The following is a 17,889-nucleotide window of genomic DNA, read 5'->3' as shown; positions in this document are numbered from 1 at the left end:
TCCTCCCACATTTTTACTATTTTATGCTATTCACATTTTCGTTCTCAGTACCTTATTATTTTTTCCTTTAATTTAAACATCGAATCTCCATTACTTATATATTTATAAAGAAAAGAAAATATTAAAATATCTGATAAATAAAAATATCGACTTTGAGGTTAAATTAAACTTGGTAAGAAAAGAGGAGGGCATAGAAAAGAAGAATGTTGATTTGATAGGTAGCAATAGTCAAAATAAGAATATTTATTTATTTTAAAGTTGTAATATATATTATTAATATTTTGAAAAGTGGAAAATAAAATTTTGGTAGAGAGAAAGAGGAGTGAAAAAGCAAAAGGAAATGAAATTGTCTATTTAAACTCAGTCTCCCATCCTTCTCACACAGTCTCACTCCCATATACTCGATACTTTTTTCTTTCTCTATCTATCGATCCCTTCCTCCATCACAAGAACAGAGTCTCCCTCTGCACAAAACATCATCGTCATCGTATTCACAATCATCATACCCTTTGTTACGATCAATCTTCCCGACTTCGTTTCCAACATGTTGGAATCCAACACAGAGTACAATGATACGGAAAAGCAGACAGAAGGGTTTAGCACACGTTCCACAATGTGGGACTTCATTCGAGAAGCCAAATCTCTGTGGGAGGTCGCATTTCCGACAGCTCTCACTGCTCTCATTTTCTACGCGCGTTCCATGGTCTCCATGTTGTTCCTCGGACACCTAGGAGACACCGAACTGGCGGCAGGTTCTTTGGCCATAGCCTTCGCCAACATCACCGGTTACTCGGTTCTCTCGGGACTCTCCCTAGGGATGGAACCCCTATGCTCCCAAGCCTTCGGAGCAAAGCGTCCCAAGCTTCTCTCTCTCACGCTCCAACGCTGCGTTCTCTTCTTGATATGTTGCTCAATCCCCATTTCGCTCTTGTGGCTCAACATGTCCAAAATCTTCCTCTTACTACGCCAAGACATCAAAATCACAAAAATGGCGCAAAACTACCTTGTATTCCTCCTCCCCGACCTCGTCACCAACTCCTTCCTCCACCCAATCAGAGTCTACCTTCGAGCGCAGAACGTCACCCAACCGGTCACGTTAGCTTCCCTCTGCGGCACGCTCCTGCACGTCGCCTTCAACTTCCTTCTCGTCAGACACGGTATGGCCGGAGTCGCCGCCGCTTCCGCCGCCTCCAGCTTTTCGATTCTGGGACTGTTGCTCCTCTATGTGTGGATAAGTGGGGTCCACCTAGACACGTGGAGTGCGCCGAGCCGTGAGTGTTTCACAGGCTGGGAGCCGCTGCTTCGGCTGGCTGCACCGAGCTGCGTGTCCGTTTGTTTGGAGTGGTGGTGGTATGAGATCATGATCTTGTTATGCGGACTCCTTGTGGAGCCCACTGCCAGCGTGGCCGCTATGGGGATTCTAATCCAAACGACGTCGTTGATTTACGTCTTTCCTTCGTCCCTGGGGTTGGCAGTGTCAACGCGCGTGGGGAACGAGCTTGGCGCGAACCGGGCTCCACGCGCCAGGATGTCGGCTGTGGTGGCGGTGTTTTTCGCCGCTGTGATGGGTTTTTCGGCGGTGATCTTCGCCTCGTCGATGAGGCGGCAGTGGGGGAGGATGTTCACTTTAGACGAGGGGATTCTGCAGCTGACGGCTGCGGCGCTGCCGATCTTGGGACTGTGCGAGCTTGGAAACTGTCCGCAGACGGTGGGGTGCGGGGTGGTTCGGGGGACGGCGCGGCCGAACGTGGCGGCGAACGTGAACCTCGGCGCCTTTTATCTGGTCGGGATGCCCGTGGCCGTTGGGCTTGCGTTCTGGCTAGAGGTTGGGTTCTGTGGGCTCTGGCTGGGCCTGCTGTCGGCCCAGGTTTGTTGTGCGGGCCTGATGTTGTATACGATTGGGACCACCGATTGGGAGTACCAGGCCTGCCGGGCCCAGCTGTTGACTGCCGTTGATGACTCCGCGAACGGATCGGACGGGCAGAAAGAACCGTTGATTGGCGTGGTGGACACTTGATAATGATGATTAATGTTGATTGACGGTGTAATATTCTTTTCTTTTTCTAATTTTTATATTATTAGACGAATTTGTGAGATAGAATTGTTATTTTTTACACCGCTGATTTTTTATTCCAGTGGGAACTGGGTATTATTTAATTAAGGATAAATGAGATGATGATTATTCTGTCTTTTTCAATATGAACATCTTCTCATATTTTGTTTCTTATCCCCTAAATGCAAATAAACACTATATTTCTATCTTTCTGCTACAACCATTTCAAACGCACTTTACATTCTCAAATAAACACATCCTCTACTTTTTTATATATTCCATCTTTATATTAGAAATGTAAAATTTTCTTATATATAATGTTCTTGCAGATTTTACGTAATACCAAAAATATGTCTTAAACAAAAAAAAAATTAGCACGCATCAATATAGAACAAAAAAAAGTTAGAAAATATCAATATATACAGAACAGAAATGCCAACAGTGGCACACATTTTAATGATTGGGTTTTCTTTCTCATTCAAAGTTTGATCAAATAAAGCAAGTTGGAGATTGTAGTTCAGAAATTATTAACCTTAGAGAGAAATAAATTTAAGATTTTTAATAATATTTAAAAACTTTCTAGTTTTCTTGTATCTGGAACACCATGAAAACAGAAAGATCTTACAGATACATTTGACATACGTGAACATTTTGTACACATACTAAAAATTACTACTAACATACCTATTGAATATCTGCATAAGCAACATTATTGTTTCTACGAATAGCTTGATATAAATTACAGTGTAAAAGAAAATTTACATGGAAGAAGTTGGTGAGTTGAAGGTGAGATGTGATGTATGTGACGTGGTCCAGCAGAGGGCAAATAGATTTATGACACGTGGCAGATGTGAAGTGTGATTGGTCAATGGAGTGGATTGAGAGAGAGAAAAAGGAAGAGACGGTGATGGTACTGTACTGCTGTTAGTGACAGAGTCTGTTGCTTCTGCAGTTGCAGTGTTGCAGTTGCAGGATTCACTCTCTCATGCATAACCACTCTTTCTTTCTTATCTTTTCGCAGAGAGAAAAACGCATGGATACAGCTGCTCTATCACCTCCACTCTATTACAAGTACTCTACGGAAGATCATTCATTCATTCATTCACACGTTAATCTCATCGAACCAGCATAACATCCTTATCGTTCGACCCTTACTTTGTTCTTTCTTAATTACCACTGTTTTAAACAACAATAAAAAAGACTCATTCTTTCTTACCTAATTTTCACCCCAACTGTTTCATATTGAACCTTCTTTTTCCTATCTCAAAGACTGAGAAAAAGGTGCAAGTGGGAAAAATTTTGGTGTATGTGGAAAATGAGTGATCTATGCATGGTTGGAAGAGGATGCTGAAAAGGGAAAGGAAAAGGGTTGAACAAATTTGGACACACAAGAAGGGTTGGGAAGAAAAATTGAATTTTGGCCATAGAATTTGTGTTCCAATCCGAAAAGGGAAGAAGTGGTTGATTTTGGTGGCCATGATAAAGATAATGAAGGGCAGGAAGGGAACAGAGGCTATAATGAGAAGGGCTGCCACTGCTCTGATCAGACCAATATATCAGAAAGAGAGAGAAGAGACTCTGCAAAACCAAACAAAATACTCTTTTGTCTCATTATTCACCACTACCAACCTTTTTTTTCTATTATTTTCAATTATTTTGGATTTTTCTGTAATTATTCTTTCTTTTCATCAAAAGTAATTTTATTGGATGATCGATCATTCATATATCTAATGGTTGAAATGATATTGATTGCTCGTAAATCACAAATAAGGTTAACTAGTAAAGATAATTAGGTTTAACTCGAATGAATGAGTCTTAATAAAATTATAAATATTGATATTCTAGTTAATTTATTTTTTTAAGATATATTTGTTGTAGAATTATCTAATGCTATCACTTTCTAAGGCTAAAATCCCCCTGAATTTGTGCACCACATGTGAAAAGCAAGGTGGACCACTTAGTACTAACCCGTACTTACCCTATGCTTCCTTTCTTCATTTTTTTTTCTGATTTTAATTACTCACTCCATTGCTATCAAATCTCACCAGTACAACCTTTGCTATGCCTTTCATTCAAATTCTATGTACCATTTTTCACTTCTTTTATTGCCAGATAACTTCACAATCTTACTCTGCAACACCAACTTCCTAAGAGTTCCCAACAAAATTAAGAAACTTTGATGCTTTTAAGGTTGTCTTTGGTCATATGATTTCATTATAGGTAAATGTATGTTAAGTTTTTAGCAAATGGGAGTTTGTTTATATGCTTAGTTATAAAAACCTATTTGGATCAGAAAAACTTGTCTTTTCACTTGAGTTGGAGTGTGGAAAATAAAAGATTGATTTTTACCCATGATTTGAAGAGATTCCATCCAAATTGAAACAATTTGATTTAAACTTTTATTAGGTTAAATATGTATATTTTAATTTAATAATATCAACTTTTTTATTCGTATCAAATGTTTTTTTTAATTGATATTGAAATAGAAATATATAAAGGTGTAAATAATTTAAATGTTTTTGGTATGTCAAAATTTTTAAAATAATTGAATTAAAAAAATAGATCCTTTTTTTTTAAATTTAAAGAATAAAATGTATTAAAATTTTGGATATTAACAAAATTTTATTTTGTGTGAAAATTGAAAGATTAAATATGTTTAATTTAGTTTTATTTAATCAGAAAAGAAGATGATGAGTTTGAATAGAAAATTTACTAGTAAATGTGGTTGATTTGATTGAGCGAAGGAGGTGATTACTTTTAATATAATGTTAAAATTGTCTTAGTAATGTGTTTTTAAAATATGAACATGTTTTTGTTAAAAAAGATTAGTTGAGAAAATGAAAATAAATTACTTTTTACAATATTATTTATGAAAAAATTAAAAATTCCAATAAAACAAATTTATTAAAAGATTCCAACAAATATATCCATTCCTCCTCATTTTATACCTTTTCTCTTACAAAATCTTAGCTACAAATTATCTAAATCAAATATATATACGATTCTCATAAAATCAATCTCCATAAAACATCGAAATTACTAAATCGTACCAAACAAATCAGAAGTTTCTGTTTCATATATTTATATATTTTGTCTCTCTTTCTTTCAATTTTCTTAGAGTGACAGTGTCATCTATAACATGATATTTATATGTTGTGTCTCAATCTTAAAAACATTAGTCAACATATTAAAATATATTAGGATTTGTCAATTGTAATACTTCAAGACTGTTAAAATATTTTCATTAATTTCTCATTTACGTATCCTTTTTCCTATTTATTGCTTCTATTTTTTTCTTCCATACCAAATGAAACATTGAATTATTTATATTACAATACTAAATTATACTACGTATTTATTTATTGTCCCAACCATATCTATTTAACCTATAAAATTGAAAGATAAAGTTTGTGGGCACGTCATTATAAATATTGAAAACAAATTGGTTTTGCATTTTAGTCACTCTTCTCTTTCATCTTGTGCTAATGTTTCATTAGTTGACATATCTATGTCAAGCTAATAAGACAAACATTATACCAAAACTTTAATACACAAGAATGTCTTAATTTATTGAAAGAGAAAAAAAAAACGTGTTATCAACGAAGTTTGTTACTACAATGAATCAATTAATTCATTATATTGTTTTACTTTGATGATAACAAATAAACAATTAGTAAAACACACTTTACTTTTACATGTGTGTATTGTGAAAATTTCAAATTATTATAAATGAATACTAAATGTTTACTCGTGATTAATTTTTAGAAAAGAATTCCTAATATTTATTTCTACCATAAGTAAAAAAAATTAAATTTTTTATAAAAACTAATACATAAAATAGGAAAAATACGCTATGTTCAAACGTAACTTGATTTCAAACATTCTTATATAGAAAAAAAAAACAAAAAACAATTTTTTAATGAATAATATATAGAAAATGAAAACATTTTTACGAACCAGCAATATACCTTAGATTTCAAATGAAATTGATTAAAATCGATAAAATTCAACAAGTACTAAATATAAAAGAAAATAGTAATAATTTATGTTAATAGATAACAATTAAAGTAATTTTATCATTGAATCGTAGTTTAATGTGCAGCCACGATTCGATATTTACTAAAATAGTTGACTTGTGCTCTTGCAAAATGGGAGTTCGTGACAAATATAGTTGACTTTTTTTGCTAATGAAAATATATAATAGAAGTATATTAGATATTAAGAAGGTGATAGTAACTAGCTAACTCACTAATTGAAGGGTCTTAATGATATTAATGTTCCCAGCAATACATGTGTATACACATGGGAGGTTTAATTTACATTAATTATGCCATCATTTCCAAATTTATTGCAAATTGACAAACATCTATATGACTACTTGCATCTTCAAATTGAAATGCATATTCAATTGAATGAATGTGGATGAACGAACATTAGCTATTGATCCACCCACTTCAAATAATACACATAATACATTATCTCTTAATTAATATAAGAGAAATAATTAGTGTTTTTCATCAACTATAAATATTATATAAAATAAGGGTACTTTAGATACTCAATATATAAACTTTATTTATAAAGGATATATATTTTTTCTCAAAATTTTCCAACAGAACCCAATTCAGCCAAAGCCAACATATTAAATATCCGAAAAATTCATAAGAGATCGAGTTTGATTTGATCCTAAAATTATAATCTTTAGCAACTGAAACAAATGACTTGGTTTCAGAATCGATGTTCTTCCTTATGTTTTTATAACCATAACTGAATTTTTGAGAATAAAATAAAAATAGTGATGATGGTTTAAATAAACAAACACTTATATAAATTATATATTAATGGAGACATGTGTCCCCACACTGTTTCATTTATAGGTACATTATATTCTTACTGATTACGTTAAAATCTTTAAATTTAGTAATACAATATAGTTTTATATATCATCACGAATTCTGTCGTCAACTTTTTCTCTATAAAAGATGAATATAATAAAAGTCTCTCCCCCTTCAAATATTATCATATCATGAATATTTGATTTCAAGAAATATTATATATATAAATAAATTATGTTTTAGCATTTTAATAAAAGCATATGGATATAGAAATAGGAAAATGATATTTCAATACCAATTTTTCACACTATTTTGATATTGCATACGTGTCAAAATGTAGTTGGATGATTTCAAATTAAAAAGACTGAAACAATGATATATTTGGAAGAGAAAAATCAAAGTTTTTTTTTTAATTTAAAATGTTCAACTATATTTTGACACGTATGTAGTATCAAAATAGTGTCCAAAAATTGGTGTTAAAATATCATTTTCCATTAAAATAATGGTTGGTCCTGCAGGCATGATGCATGGTTGGTGTTGGCTAAAGATGATAATTTTGCCTTGATGTGTGTCAATCAATGTCAAAACTGAATGTGCAAGTACATTTGTATAAACTATACAATTATAAGTTGCATAAGAAGGTTTTGTTTTTAGGGTTCTAGCTATAGCTATAGGGACATGAGGTCAATTATTTGTATAGGGTCATGGTGTAGCTATAGCTATGTTCATGTAACTACTCTGAGATCTGTTTTCATGGTTCCAAATATAATTCTCTGAGGAACACTGAAACTAGGAAATGAGTGAAAAGGTTTTATAGAGACAACATCATTTTGCTTCATCATGCTTCTCACATGGCTAGTCATTTCAGTAACCAACCAACCCAATATCCATATAACCATTTTCTTTGTCTCCTTATCTCAACATTCACCATTTCTATATCTTCATCTTTTCAGCTTTCAAGATCTTCTTCATGCCTCTCTATACATACAATATCTTTTTTTTTTCCTAATATATATATATCTACCATGACCAAGTAACCTATAAAGAACATCATGATCATGATCACCATGCAGTATACATGCTGCACGCATCATGGCTGCTCTATTTGTCTGAAAGAAACCCTATACCTCTGCCATGAGAGACACATGCATCATCATAAAGATGGTTTCTGCTAACTTTCTAACCAAAAAGCAGAAAACAATGTGGAAGAGTCTCCTCTCTCTTTCCAAACATATATATATATATATATATATATATATATATATATATATATATATATATATATATATATATATATATCATGGACAATGTTATATACTTTTGATAATATAATTTTTTTACATCTGCTTAACCATTTTCCTCATTCTTCTTTGAATTATCTTTTTCTTTATTATGATCATTTATCTTTAGAAAAGTTGTTAAATGATAATGTTTTACATATTTAGTTAATTAGGTTAACTACATACGATAACTTTTTTTAAACCTATTTAACGTTATTTTTCACGACACATTTGACAAGCGGTTTAACATGTCACAAGACATTGTTTGATGTGGCCCTGTTAAAAGAAGGATGTGATGAAAAACAGTAGATGAATAAAGTGAAAGATTATCATTTTCTTTTTCTTAGAATGTCGTGTAAAACAAAGGATATTTTATCTTCATCTACGAAGAAAACCATACAATATATAAGTTGATAAAGATTTACTTTATCATCTGTCCAAGATAAAAATGATAAAGGAAATTTTGAATTTTTTTGAACGACACAGATGATGCAAGAACATGCATATATATATATATATATATATATATATATTTATATTGTGACAGAAATAAGTGTTCTCATATTCACTAAGTGTGGCACCAGTGCCTATATTGGTTAGGGTTCTTGAGTTGGTTACCCATCATTCTGTGCCCTCTTTAAGGACACTTGGAGGGACCACTTACCCTTGTTTTGTGATGCCATTCAGCCATGCAATGGCAATCTGATATATATGTTGCAGACATGTGTTGTGGCTGTAGACTGTACGTACGTGCATCAATTTCAGTCACTACATGCATTTCTTTAACTCTACATATCTTATCCATGTCTTTTCTTTCTTTCTTTCTTTCTTCTTCCATATAATTCCAACTTCATTTATTTTCAAAATCATGTATTCATATATCATTGCTATCTATACGACATTTTAATACGTTTATATATATATATATATATATATATATATATATATATATATATATATATAAAGAGAGAGAGTGGAGTTTAAAAAGTATATTCTATATCTATGATAGTGTAAAAATCCGTCAATGCAACTATGGAATTTTATGTTTTTAAATGATTTTCTTATTTAATATATTTGTTGTATGAAGTGTTATAACATATATATGTATTCTCATTGAATTGAAATTTTTGAAAATTGAAAATTTGAAAAATTGAAAAGACATTTTAGGTCCACTAAACACCCTAAAATTAATTTTAAAAAACATAACAAGGAGACCAGATCCAATTAAATCGAGTGATGTTTTTTTGCCCATGTTTTTACCCCTGCAATTCCCAGTGTACTGGATTTAATTATGATACATTCAAATGTAAAAGATTAATCTCATCTACTCTCAACCACACTATTTTTCTAATTCTTTTTTTTTTCTTTTTTCACTTAAAGAAGGTATATACACAACGAAAACTGATGCCGAATCCATGGCTAAAATTATACAAAATTAAAATAAATAATGAAATTTTAATTTAAACTAATTAAATAGGTGTTCGAAGTTAAATAAAAAAAACTAATTAATTTTAATTTGACTTAAATATAAACTAAATATTCTGATCCAATTCAAGTTAACTTGATTTTAGTTTGTAGTCAGTCAAATTTCAGAAACACCAGATGAGACACGAATCTTCAACATTGGGAACATTTATAGTAGAAAGTAGGAATAGGAAAAGCGAGATTAAGAAAATTACTTTGTTTAAGTTAATTTAATCATTCGTGTTCAGCTGAATATACCTTTTTTAGGAAAGTTAACACTCTTAAATAGGATTATCATTTGAAATTTAAGGAAATTTCTGTTTCATTTAGTTTGGGCCATTTCCATTCTACTCTATATAATCTCATCTCCATTTTATTATTTTCGGCATTTTCCTTCCTGCACTACCATAATTTACTCTTCTTAATGATGATTTCTGAAATATACATTATAATAATCTTTTTAAACAAGTTTTTCAGAAAAAAAATTAAATAGTATTTCTTGAAAAAGATTTTGAAACATATTTTCCAAAATATATAAGATGCTTTATAGTATAAGCCTTCTAAAGCAAGATTTACAGAAAAAGTTTTCCCTAATAAACTTTTTGGAATAAGACTTTAAATAAAAAAAAGGATGAGATACATTTCTTTTTGAGATGTGAAAAGAGATAAGTATAAAATTTTAAATAATTCTTAAAACACTACTTATTTATTAGTTATATAGATAATATAATTAGTTGAAATAATTGACATTTTATAAAATAATTTAATTTAGGTTTAATACCTATTTTGATCTATATTTATGTCATTTTTGTTCAAAGGGGTCGTTATTCTTTTTGTGTGTTTAAAGTGGTTTCAATTTTTGTAATTTTTATTTAATTTGGTCTTTTGTCTTGACGACGTCTAAAAAGTTAATGACACAGTATCTAATTTAACCATCAGTGAATGACATGATCCATTTTTTTTTATGTAGCTGCCCACCTCATTATCTTTATCCTCACCACTTCATTATCTTCCATCTTCAACCTCAATAACCCTAACTGCTATGGCCTTCTCCTTTATCGTGCCACCACTACAAGACACAACAATTCACCACTGTGAACCTAGGTTCACACCACTGTGAAAACCAATCCATGGTCATACCACCTTCGTCGTGGTAGTCACCATCAAAACAAGGCCACCACGAAACACTCGTGCCTTTGTCAACCATGTCTATCGCGACATGGCAAACAAAAGCAATGTAACTGAAGAACAAAATCCAGTTTCCGTCACGGACCACCTGAGACCAAAGCAACCACAACGACACTCATTTCTAACAATCATTCTCTTCTTGCAATCAAAGAGCCTACAAATCACGAAATGCAAGCCCAGATCTGCTCTGCGCCTCGTCCTTGTAAGCCATCACGAACAGTTTCATCTTTCTCGTGGGTCCATTGAAACCCACGAGAACCAAAAACCCAATGGGAGAGCATCACAACACCACCGTGATCTTCTTCGCACCAACTTCTCAACCTACAAAAAGTATGAAACAACAACACAACATCTTCGCACTAGAATCTCGCAAGCCACCATGCCTCCAACATCGTGAACGCATAATAAAATTCTAATTTTGGATGAAAGATGAAGTTGACACGTGTCAGTCTCTCATTAGATAATTGTCATGTATGGTAAAAGACTTATAGCTTATTCAGTAATGATTGACCTAGACATTGCGTCGTTAATAATTTAGATATCGTTAGGAAAAAAAATCAAATTAAACAAAAGTTACAAAAAATAAAATCATTTTGATTACCAAAAATAGTCAATGACCACCTTGAAACAAACTGAAGAAAATAAGTATTAAGTTTTTAATTTATTTGTAGAGAACTGAAATTTAGTTTAGTTAGTCTTCATGTACCAAAAATATCGATGCTGGTTTGGGATTGAAAGCATAAAAAGACGTGTAGCATGCAAATGAGTTCAAAGGAGATAATGCAATTTTATTTTAAATTAAAAAAACGAAAGGGAGTGTATATAGTAGGAGCCCACTTTCTGGCCTGATATTCTTTGCTTACTGGGCTTCATGGCACAAGTTTTCAAGAGATCGATATTACCCACAAAGGTGAAACTATATAACGTATACATAATTTCACTGCAGATCTGATTCTGAAAAAAAAAAATGGTTAATAGTCAAATGCGAAGGATTTCATTTATGAACACTTATCAAAAAGAAAAAATAAATAATGCTAATGTTAAAAATTTGTTTATATTATTATCTAATCACAAACTATCATATATATTTTATTTTATTTTTAAAAAAATTATCTTAAAAATAAGTTTAAAATTTATTCTTAATTGATTAAGTGTATAAAAGTGTTTACACTAATAATGCATAACTATTAAACTCTAATAAAAATTCACAAAACTCTAATAAATTTTACACTTTGTTAATATAAATATTTTAATTTTATGACTTGACTCGGATTCCCTTTTAATGGGCCAATTCGACTTCCTTTTTTTGCTGGTCCATATTCAGCCCAAATTTAATTACTTTCATAAAGTGTTTGTATTGTACATAACAGAGACAACTCAAATTCCAAGATAAAAGTTTTCAAAAGATAAAGTTTTCAATGCACATGTTCTTGCAAAAATAATCATCTTTTGGGTAAAATAGTAAAATTTGGTACACATTGAATGACAAATCAAAGGATATTACTCATGTTGTAAGATCTATCTTTTGTATGAAAAAAAATGCATATGTAAATTATCTAAATGGAATCCAACAAAAATCTTTTAATTTTAATCTCAGAATAAATAATAAAAATGACAAATAAATGAAAAGAGTTGGAAATGAAACTCTTGATTTAGTTACACATAAAATTTACTTTCCCAAAAACATACCTAGGTTGTTCAATTAAGGTAATTTTTGTCTTTAATCTTGTTGTTTCACCAAAGTACAAAAGCAACACAAGTTTCTATGTACAAATTTTAGAATTTCTTACATGAATGACTTTCATCTTTAAATTAGGTTATTATATAAAATAGTTTTTGTGCATGTTCTTCATATTTATAAGTGATGTCATGGTTTGAAAGTTGTAAAAAAGAAGGGTAAAAGTGAATAATATTATTCGAGAGATAGAGATACCCCAAAAGAGATAACTGAAAAAAGAAGAAGAAAAGTAACATGGCTAAGTAGTATGTGATGGAAAGAAAGAACTTTGTTCAAGTAAAAGGGTCTTTTTCATTGTCTATTCTTTAGTGTTGAAATATGGAAACATTAATTAATGCTAAGTTTAGTATCCTAGAAATAACCTAGGAATGAGTTCAGAAATGAAATCAAATAAAATCCAAAATGATCTTATTTTTTTTAAACTAAAATTGTAGAAAGTTGATAAATTATGTATATATATTAACTACATAACTAATTTATTTTATTATTCCTATTTTTTTAATTTATTTTTGTCTACTTTGTAGTGATTATTCCTTTTTCTAATTTGAATGTGTAGGTTCACTTTCTCATCTTAATAAATAGTATTTATAATTTTAATATCTATTTTAACATTTATTTTTTTATCATATTTCTAAGTTAATTTTGTTTCATGAAAAAAAATTCATTTATTTATGTTTATCATATTTTCATTCTCCCAAAAAATGGCCATGAATAAACTTCTTTCAAGCATGCATGTGATGATTTTGCTAGAAAGGGAAGAGGGAGTTAATGATAAATAAAAGTTAATGATAAATCAAAGTTAATGATTTAAAAGTAACAAAGTTGATAAATATATATATATTTTAAATACATAGTGTGTTATTATTTTTGTCTTAAATTACTCAGATCCACTTTTTGATGTGAAGATGAAAATGATTTAAAATAATTATAATTTCAGGAAATTAAATAACCATTTATGTATTTTTAAAAAGGATCTTAATTTCTTAATTTGCCATGGAACAATGGCTGGGTTGCAAATAAAGAAATATAGAAGTTGATATGTTATAGAGATGCTAGAATAGAATAGGAATGGATCAAAATATGTCAGACATGTATGTTAGGGTTAGGACCCTCAATCTGTAGGACACGTCCCTCTCCACAAAGGTAACTTGGTGCGGGACAGATGGTCTTAGAACTTTTCACTGTTAGACTATTAATTCGTGTTACTTTTTCTTTTTCTTTCTTCTTGAGTTTTGAGAAGTACAAAATTTTTACTTTATTAGAAGTGCTTTTCCCTTCTTAACTTTATCAGGAATCCCCTATTGCTTAATCCTTGTTTGGTTCATAATTTTTCTTAGATGTTAAGTGCTTTTCAAAAGAAAGATGAATTACTGAAATGGAGTTTTATTCCTTTCTTTTGTAAAGTCCTACTGTTGGCTGTGACATTTTTCTTACTTTATAATGTTTCATGTGAAACCAACCTGCTAAGTTAACTCTTATTTATTCATTAAATTTCTTGAAGTTTCGTTGTTCCCTCCTTGCATGTTCCATGGACAAGGTTTTTGTCATATATAGCAGATTTTCACGAGCTTTTGACAGAGTATTTCTTTTGTTTTGTCTGCTTTCAGATAAAATCACACAGTAACATAGTAAGTGTTTGTGTATGTGTATGTTTATGTGTATGTGTATGTGTATGCCTCGTTCACATTCACATCACAGTGTTTTCTTTTCTTCTTATTATCTTTTTCTTTCTTATTGATTTTGGAGGATCTTAAAGAATGCTTACTTTAACCACCAAATTTCACCATATTTGTAGGTTGCACTGTTTGTTGCAGTGAGGCCAGCAATGGGGAGAGTCACGAGATGGATGAAGAGTTTGTTTGGAATTTCAGGAGAGAAAGAGAAGAAACAAAACATCATGGAATCTGGTTTTTCTGAGAGTACTTGTAATTCAAGAGTTTTGTGTCACAATCCAGGAACTATACCTCCCAACATTTCTCAAGCTGAGGCAGCTTGGTTGCAGTCATTCTACACAGAGAAGGACAAAAACAAGCACGCCATTGCGGTTGCTGCGGCAACCGCAGCTGCGGCTGATGCTGCTGTGGCGGCAGCACAGGCCGCCGTGGCAGTTGTTAGGCTCACAAGCCAAGGAAGGGGTGGCACCGTGTTTGGCGTTGGACCTGAGATATGGGCTGCTATCAAGATTCAAGCAGTGTTCAGAGGATACCTGGTGAGTTTGTACATTTAGCTTTGCTTATTTATGGCAAAAAGTTGCAGGCTTTTTGGCTTCAATAGTATGGGGTCTATTTGATTTAGAATGCTGAACTCTATCTGTTTGTTTTTGGTGCACTGTGGAGTGGAATTTTGAAATTGACGTGTGTTTTGAACAGGCAAGGAAGGCACTGAGGGCATTAAAAGGATTGGTGAAGTTGCAGGCACTTGTCAGAGGGTATTTAGTGAGGAAGCAAGCAACAGCAACACTGCATAGTATGCAGGCTCTTATTAGAGCTCAAGCTAGAATACGGTCCCACCAATCTCGCAGGCTCATGAGTACGAAGAATGAAGCATTTAGATCTCAAAGTAGAGCAAGAAGATCCGTGGTATTGGCGTAGATCTCGTATTCTGCTACATTTCTAATTATATTATGCACAGTAAATGATTATGTTATTTGTTATTTTAAGCTTGCTGCTGCATTGTAATTTTTCTCAGGAGAGGTTTGATGATACTAGGAGTGAGTATGGAGTTCCAATCCACAACAGAAGAGCATCATCTTCTTTTGATGCTACACTTAACATCAACAACAGTGTTGATGGGAGCCCCAAAATAGTGGAAGTAGACACTTTCAGGCCTAAGTCAAGATCAAGAAGAACAATATCAGATTTTGGTGATGAGCCATCACTTCAGGCACTTTCCTCACCCTTCTTTCCAATTTCATATAGAGGTACCCCTACAGGTTGGTCCATACCAGATCAAAGGAATTTTCAGGACTCTGAATGGGGGTTAACAGGAGAAGAATGTCGGTTCTCTACAGCACAAAGCACTCCACGCTTCTTCACAAATCCTTGTAGTTGTGACTCCGTTGTACCTATGACACCACAAAGTGTGTGTCCTGATGATAACTTGTTCCTAAGGCAATATGGGAAATTTCCAAACTACATGGCTAGTACTCAGTCTTTTAAGGCCAAGTTGAGGTCTCATAGTGCTCCAAAGCAACGACCTGAACCAAGTCCAAGGAAAAGGCTCTCCCTCAATGAAATGATGGAGTCTAGGAATAGCTTGAGTGGTGTTAGAATGCAGAGGTCTTGCTCAAAGGCTCAAGAAGTCATTAATTTCAAGAATGCTGTGATGGGAAAGCTTCAGAAATCCACAGAATCTGTTAGGGAAACAGATAGAAACTATTTCCACCAGAGAGGATGGTGACATGCTGAACTTGTTAGGACAGATATCTAGCTATCTTTGTTTTTTAAACTGTTAAAGTGTTAATAAAATATATTTCTCCCTCAGTTTGGTAATTTGCAGATACATATAAGTGGTGTGAGTGTGGGAATGTGAAGACAAAATAAAAGGCAAAGAGAGAGAGAGATGCCTCTCATTGTTTTCTGAAAAGTTTGGTCATGGAATTTTCATATATCATCTCTCTGTAGTCTAATCAAATGCAAGGATTTTAACTTGCCTACAGTGTAAAATCCTTGCATGATTTTTTTCTTCTCTTTGTTTCAGTAGAGTTTGTTTTGTGGTGATGATGAAACTTCAACAACCATTCAAACTTCTGATAAACCATTCCTAAAGGTTTACTTTTCCTGCAAGAAAAAGAGGAGGAGATGAAAGAGCCTTTATAAGAGGGGTCATAACATGGTTCAAATACAATCATTCTTGTGTGAAATGTATAAAAATAAGTGTTTGAAATGTGTAAACAAAGAAGTGTACTAACATACCTCTAAAAGTGAAGCAACATGATGCTATGTGAGACTTTTTGGAGTATCAAGAAATTTTTCTGTCAAATCATTGATAGCATGAATGACTTAGAGCCAAGCTAAGTTGATTGTGCAATAACCATTGGAGTCACCCAAAATTATCAACTAATGATTGGAGATTTCAATTAACCCCAAAAAAAACATTGATTGGGGATTTCATTGAAGGATTAATTAATGTCAAAGGACACTGTTGACTTCTGACTCATGCATGTTCTGTGATCAGCAACTTTTACTGATATGAACAGTTTTTAATCTGTTTTGAATTTTGAATGAGAATGGTAGAAGGAGTAGCTGTGTATGTTGAACTTGTTGCTGTTGTTTCTGACCCTTTGGCCTTTGGTGATTTCAAAGCTTGTGTTACTGTTTGTATGTTGATTTCATCTCTTCTAATCTCTTCATTAGTAACTTAATTACTTGGGCTAAGGGTCTAAGCAAATTTAATTACTCTGCAATGTGTTCTGTTCATTAACAGTATAAAGTAGCTTCTAGCTTAGGGTCTAATTAAGCTTGATTATGATGTAATGTTGAGTAGGTTGTAGCAAAAAAAGTTGATGTATTCATTAAGAACATGTAGGACAGTGCATGTCTCATTGGTTCATAAACTCTGAGTTTACAGACTGTCAAATTTAGATATATTTATTTATTTACTTTCAATGTGTTCTTTAATAAGACAGATTTGAAATTATTTTGAGAATTTTTTTTTTCAGAAAATTATAATTATTCTTTTCAATGGATTTAATTAAACTAACTGCTATGTTTTTTAAAAAAGTGAAACTAGTCTGCACTTTGTTTTCATTGACCCTACCCATATTTATTATTATAGGATTGAAACAACCAAAACAGTTCTTTCATACCTAAAACATGGAGATATTACAAATTTAACATTACTAGATATTAAAAACAATTTAATGATTTACCTTTTTTAATATAGACTTTGATAGAAGAATTAAAATTTTAAAAAAATATAAATAACTTAACATTTTTTTTCTTCTCAAAATTCACAACAATATAGAGAAGATAAATTACTACTGTAATAATAGCAAAAGAAAATTAAAACACAATATTGAGCAATAAAATAAAATTAAATATATAAAAAGGAAAAATCAAATGATTATCATATCAATGAACTCTCAATCAATACAATTGATGATACATTATTTTTATAATTCAAAAAATACTTCAACAAAATAGGAAATTCAAAAAAGAAAAAGCAAGTACGCTATCTTAAGAAGAGACAAATTATCCCAAAATCTGTTAAAAGCGTCACTGTCTTTAACCTCTTCAAAAAATAGTTTATTTCGATTCGAGGAAACACTAGCATTAATTGCTACCAATCAAATGTAAAAAACAAAAGAAAAAAAAGAAATTGAAAATATCT

The 17,889-nt window shown here is 31.9% G+C and overlaps 2 protein-coding genes across 4 annotated transcripts; both read left to right on the top strand.

Moving 5' to 3' along the window:
- Nucleotides 1-344: 344 nt before the first annotated feature.
- LOC106766673 (protein DETOXIFICATION 51-like) lies at nucleotides 345-2,262 on the top strand. The gene has a single exon (XM_014651388.2). It carries the CDS (start codon nucleotides 545-547, stop codon nucleotides 2,015-2,017), a length of 1,473 nt encoding a protein of 490 aa, XP_014506874.1. The 5' UTR covers nucleotides 345-544; the 3' UTR covers nucleotides 2,018-2,262.
- An 11,375-nt stretch (nucleotides 2,263-13,637) lies between these two features.
- Nucleotides 13,638-16,049, top strand: LOC106767161 (protein IQ-DOMAIN 14). Of its 3 annotated transcripts, none has more exons than XM_022782745.1 (4): nucleotides 13,638-13,701; nucleotides 14,354-14,767; nucleotides 14,928-15,137; nucleotides 15,247-16,049. In XM_022782745.1, exons 2-4 carry the CDS (start codon nucleotides 14,384-14,386, stop codon nucleotides 15,955-15,957), a joined length of 1,305 nt encoding a protein of 434 aa, XP_022638466.1. In that variant the 5' UTR covers nucleotides 13,638-13,701; nucleotides 14,354-14,383; the 3' UTR covers nucleotides 15,958-16,049. The 3 variants fall into 3 exon arrangements, with proteins under 3 accessions (XP_022638466.1, XP_014507489.1, XP_022638465.1); XM_014652003.2 differs by lacking the exon at nucleotides 13,638-13,701 and adding an exon at nucleotides 14,056-14,186; XM_022782744.1 differs by lacking the exon at nucleotides 13,638-13,701 and having other exon boundaries at nucleotides 14,222-14,767.
- Nucleotides 16,050-17,889: the final 1,840 nt, after the last annotated feature.

Source organism: Vigna radiata, chromosome 1, assembly GCF_000741045.1.
Source record: "Vigna radiata var. radiata cultivar VC1973A chromosome 1, Vradiata_ver6, whole genome shotgun sequence".
NCBI classification, from domain to species: domain Eukaryota; kingdom Viridiplantae; phylum Streptophyta; class Magnoliopsida; order Fabales; family Fabaceae; genus Vigna; species Vigna radiata.
Note: the sequence above shows the minus strand (reverse complement) of the source record. Positions and strands in the feature narration are given on the sequence as shown.

What these genes read in the sequence shown, in the direction of transcription:
- LOC106767161 (XM_022782745.1), top strand. Translation starts at nt 14,384, where the DNA reads ATGGGGAGAGTCACGAGATGGATGAAGAGTTTGTTTGGAATTTCAGGA. An exon ending in CAGTGTTCAGAGGATACCTG is followed by an intron (nt 14,768 to 14,927) that starts GTGAGTTTGTAC and finishes TGTTTTGAACAG; the next exon opens with GCAAGGAAGGCACTGAGGGC. An exon ending in GTAGAGCAAGAAGATCCGTG is followed by an intron (nt 15,138 to 15,246) that starts GTATTGGCGTAG and finishes AATTTTTCTCAG; the next exon opens with GAGAGGTTTGATGATACTAG.
- LOC106766673 (XM_014651388.2), top strand. Translation starts at nt 545, where the DNA reads ATGTTGGAATCCAACACAGAGTACAATGATACGGAAAAGCAGACAGAA.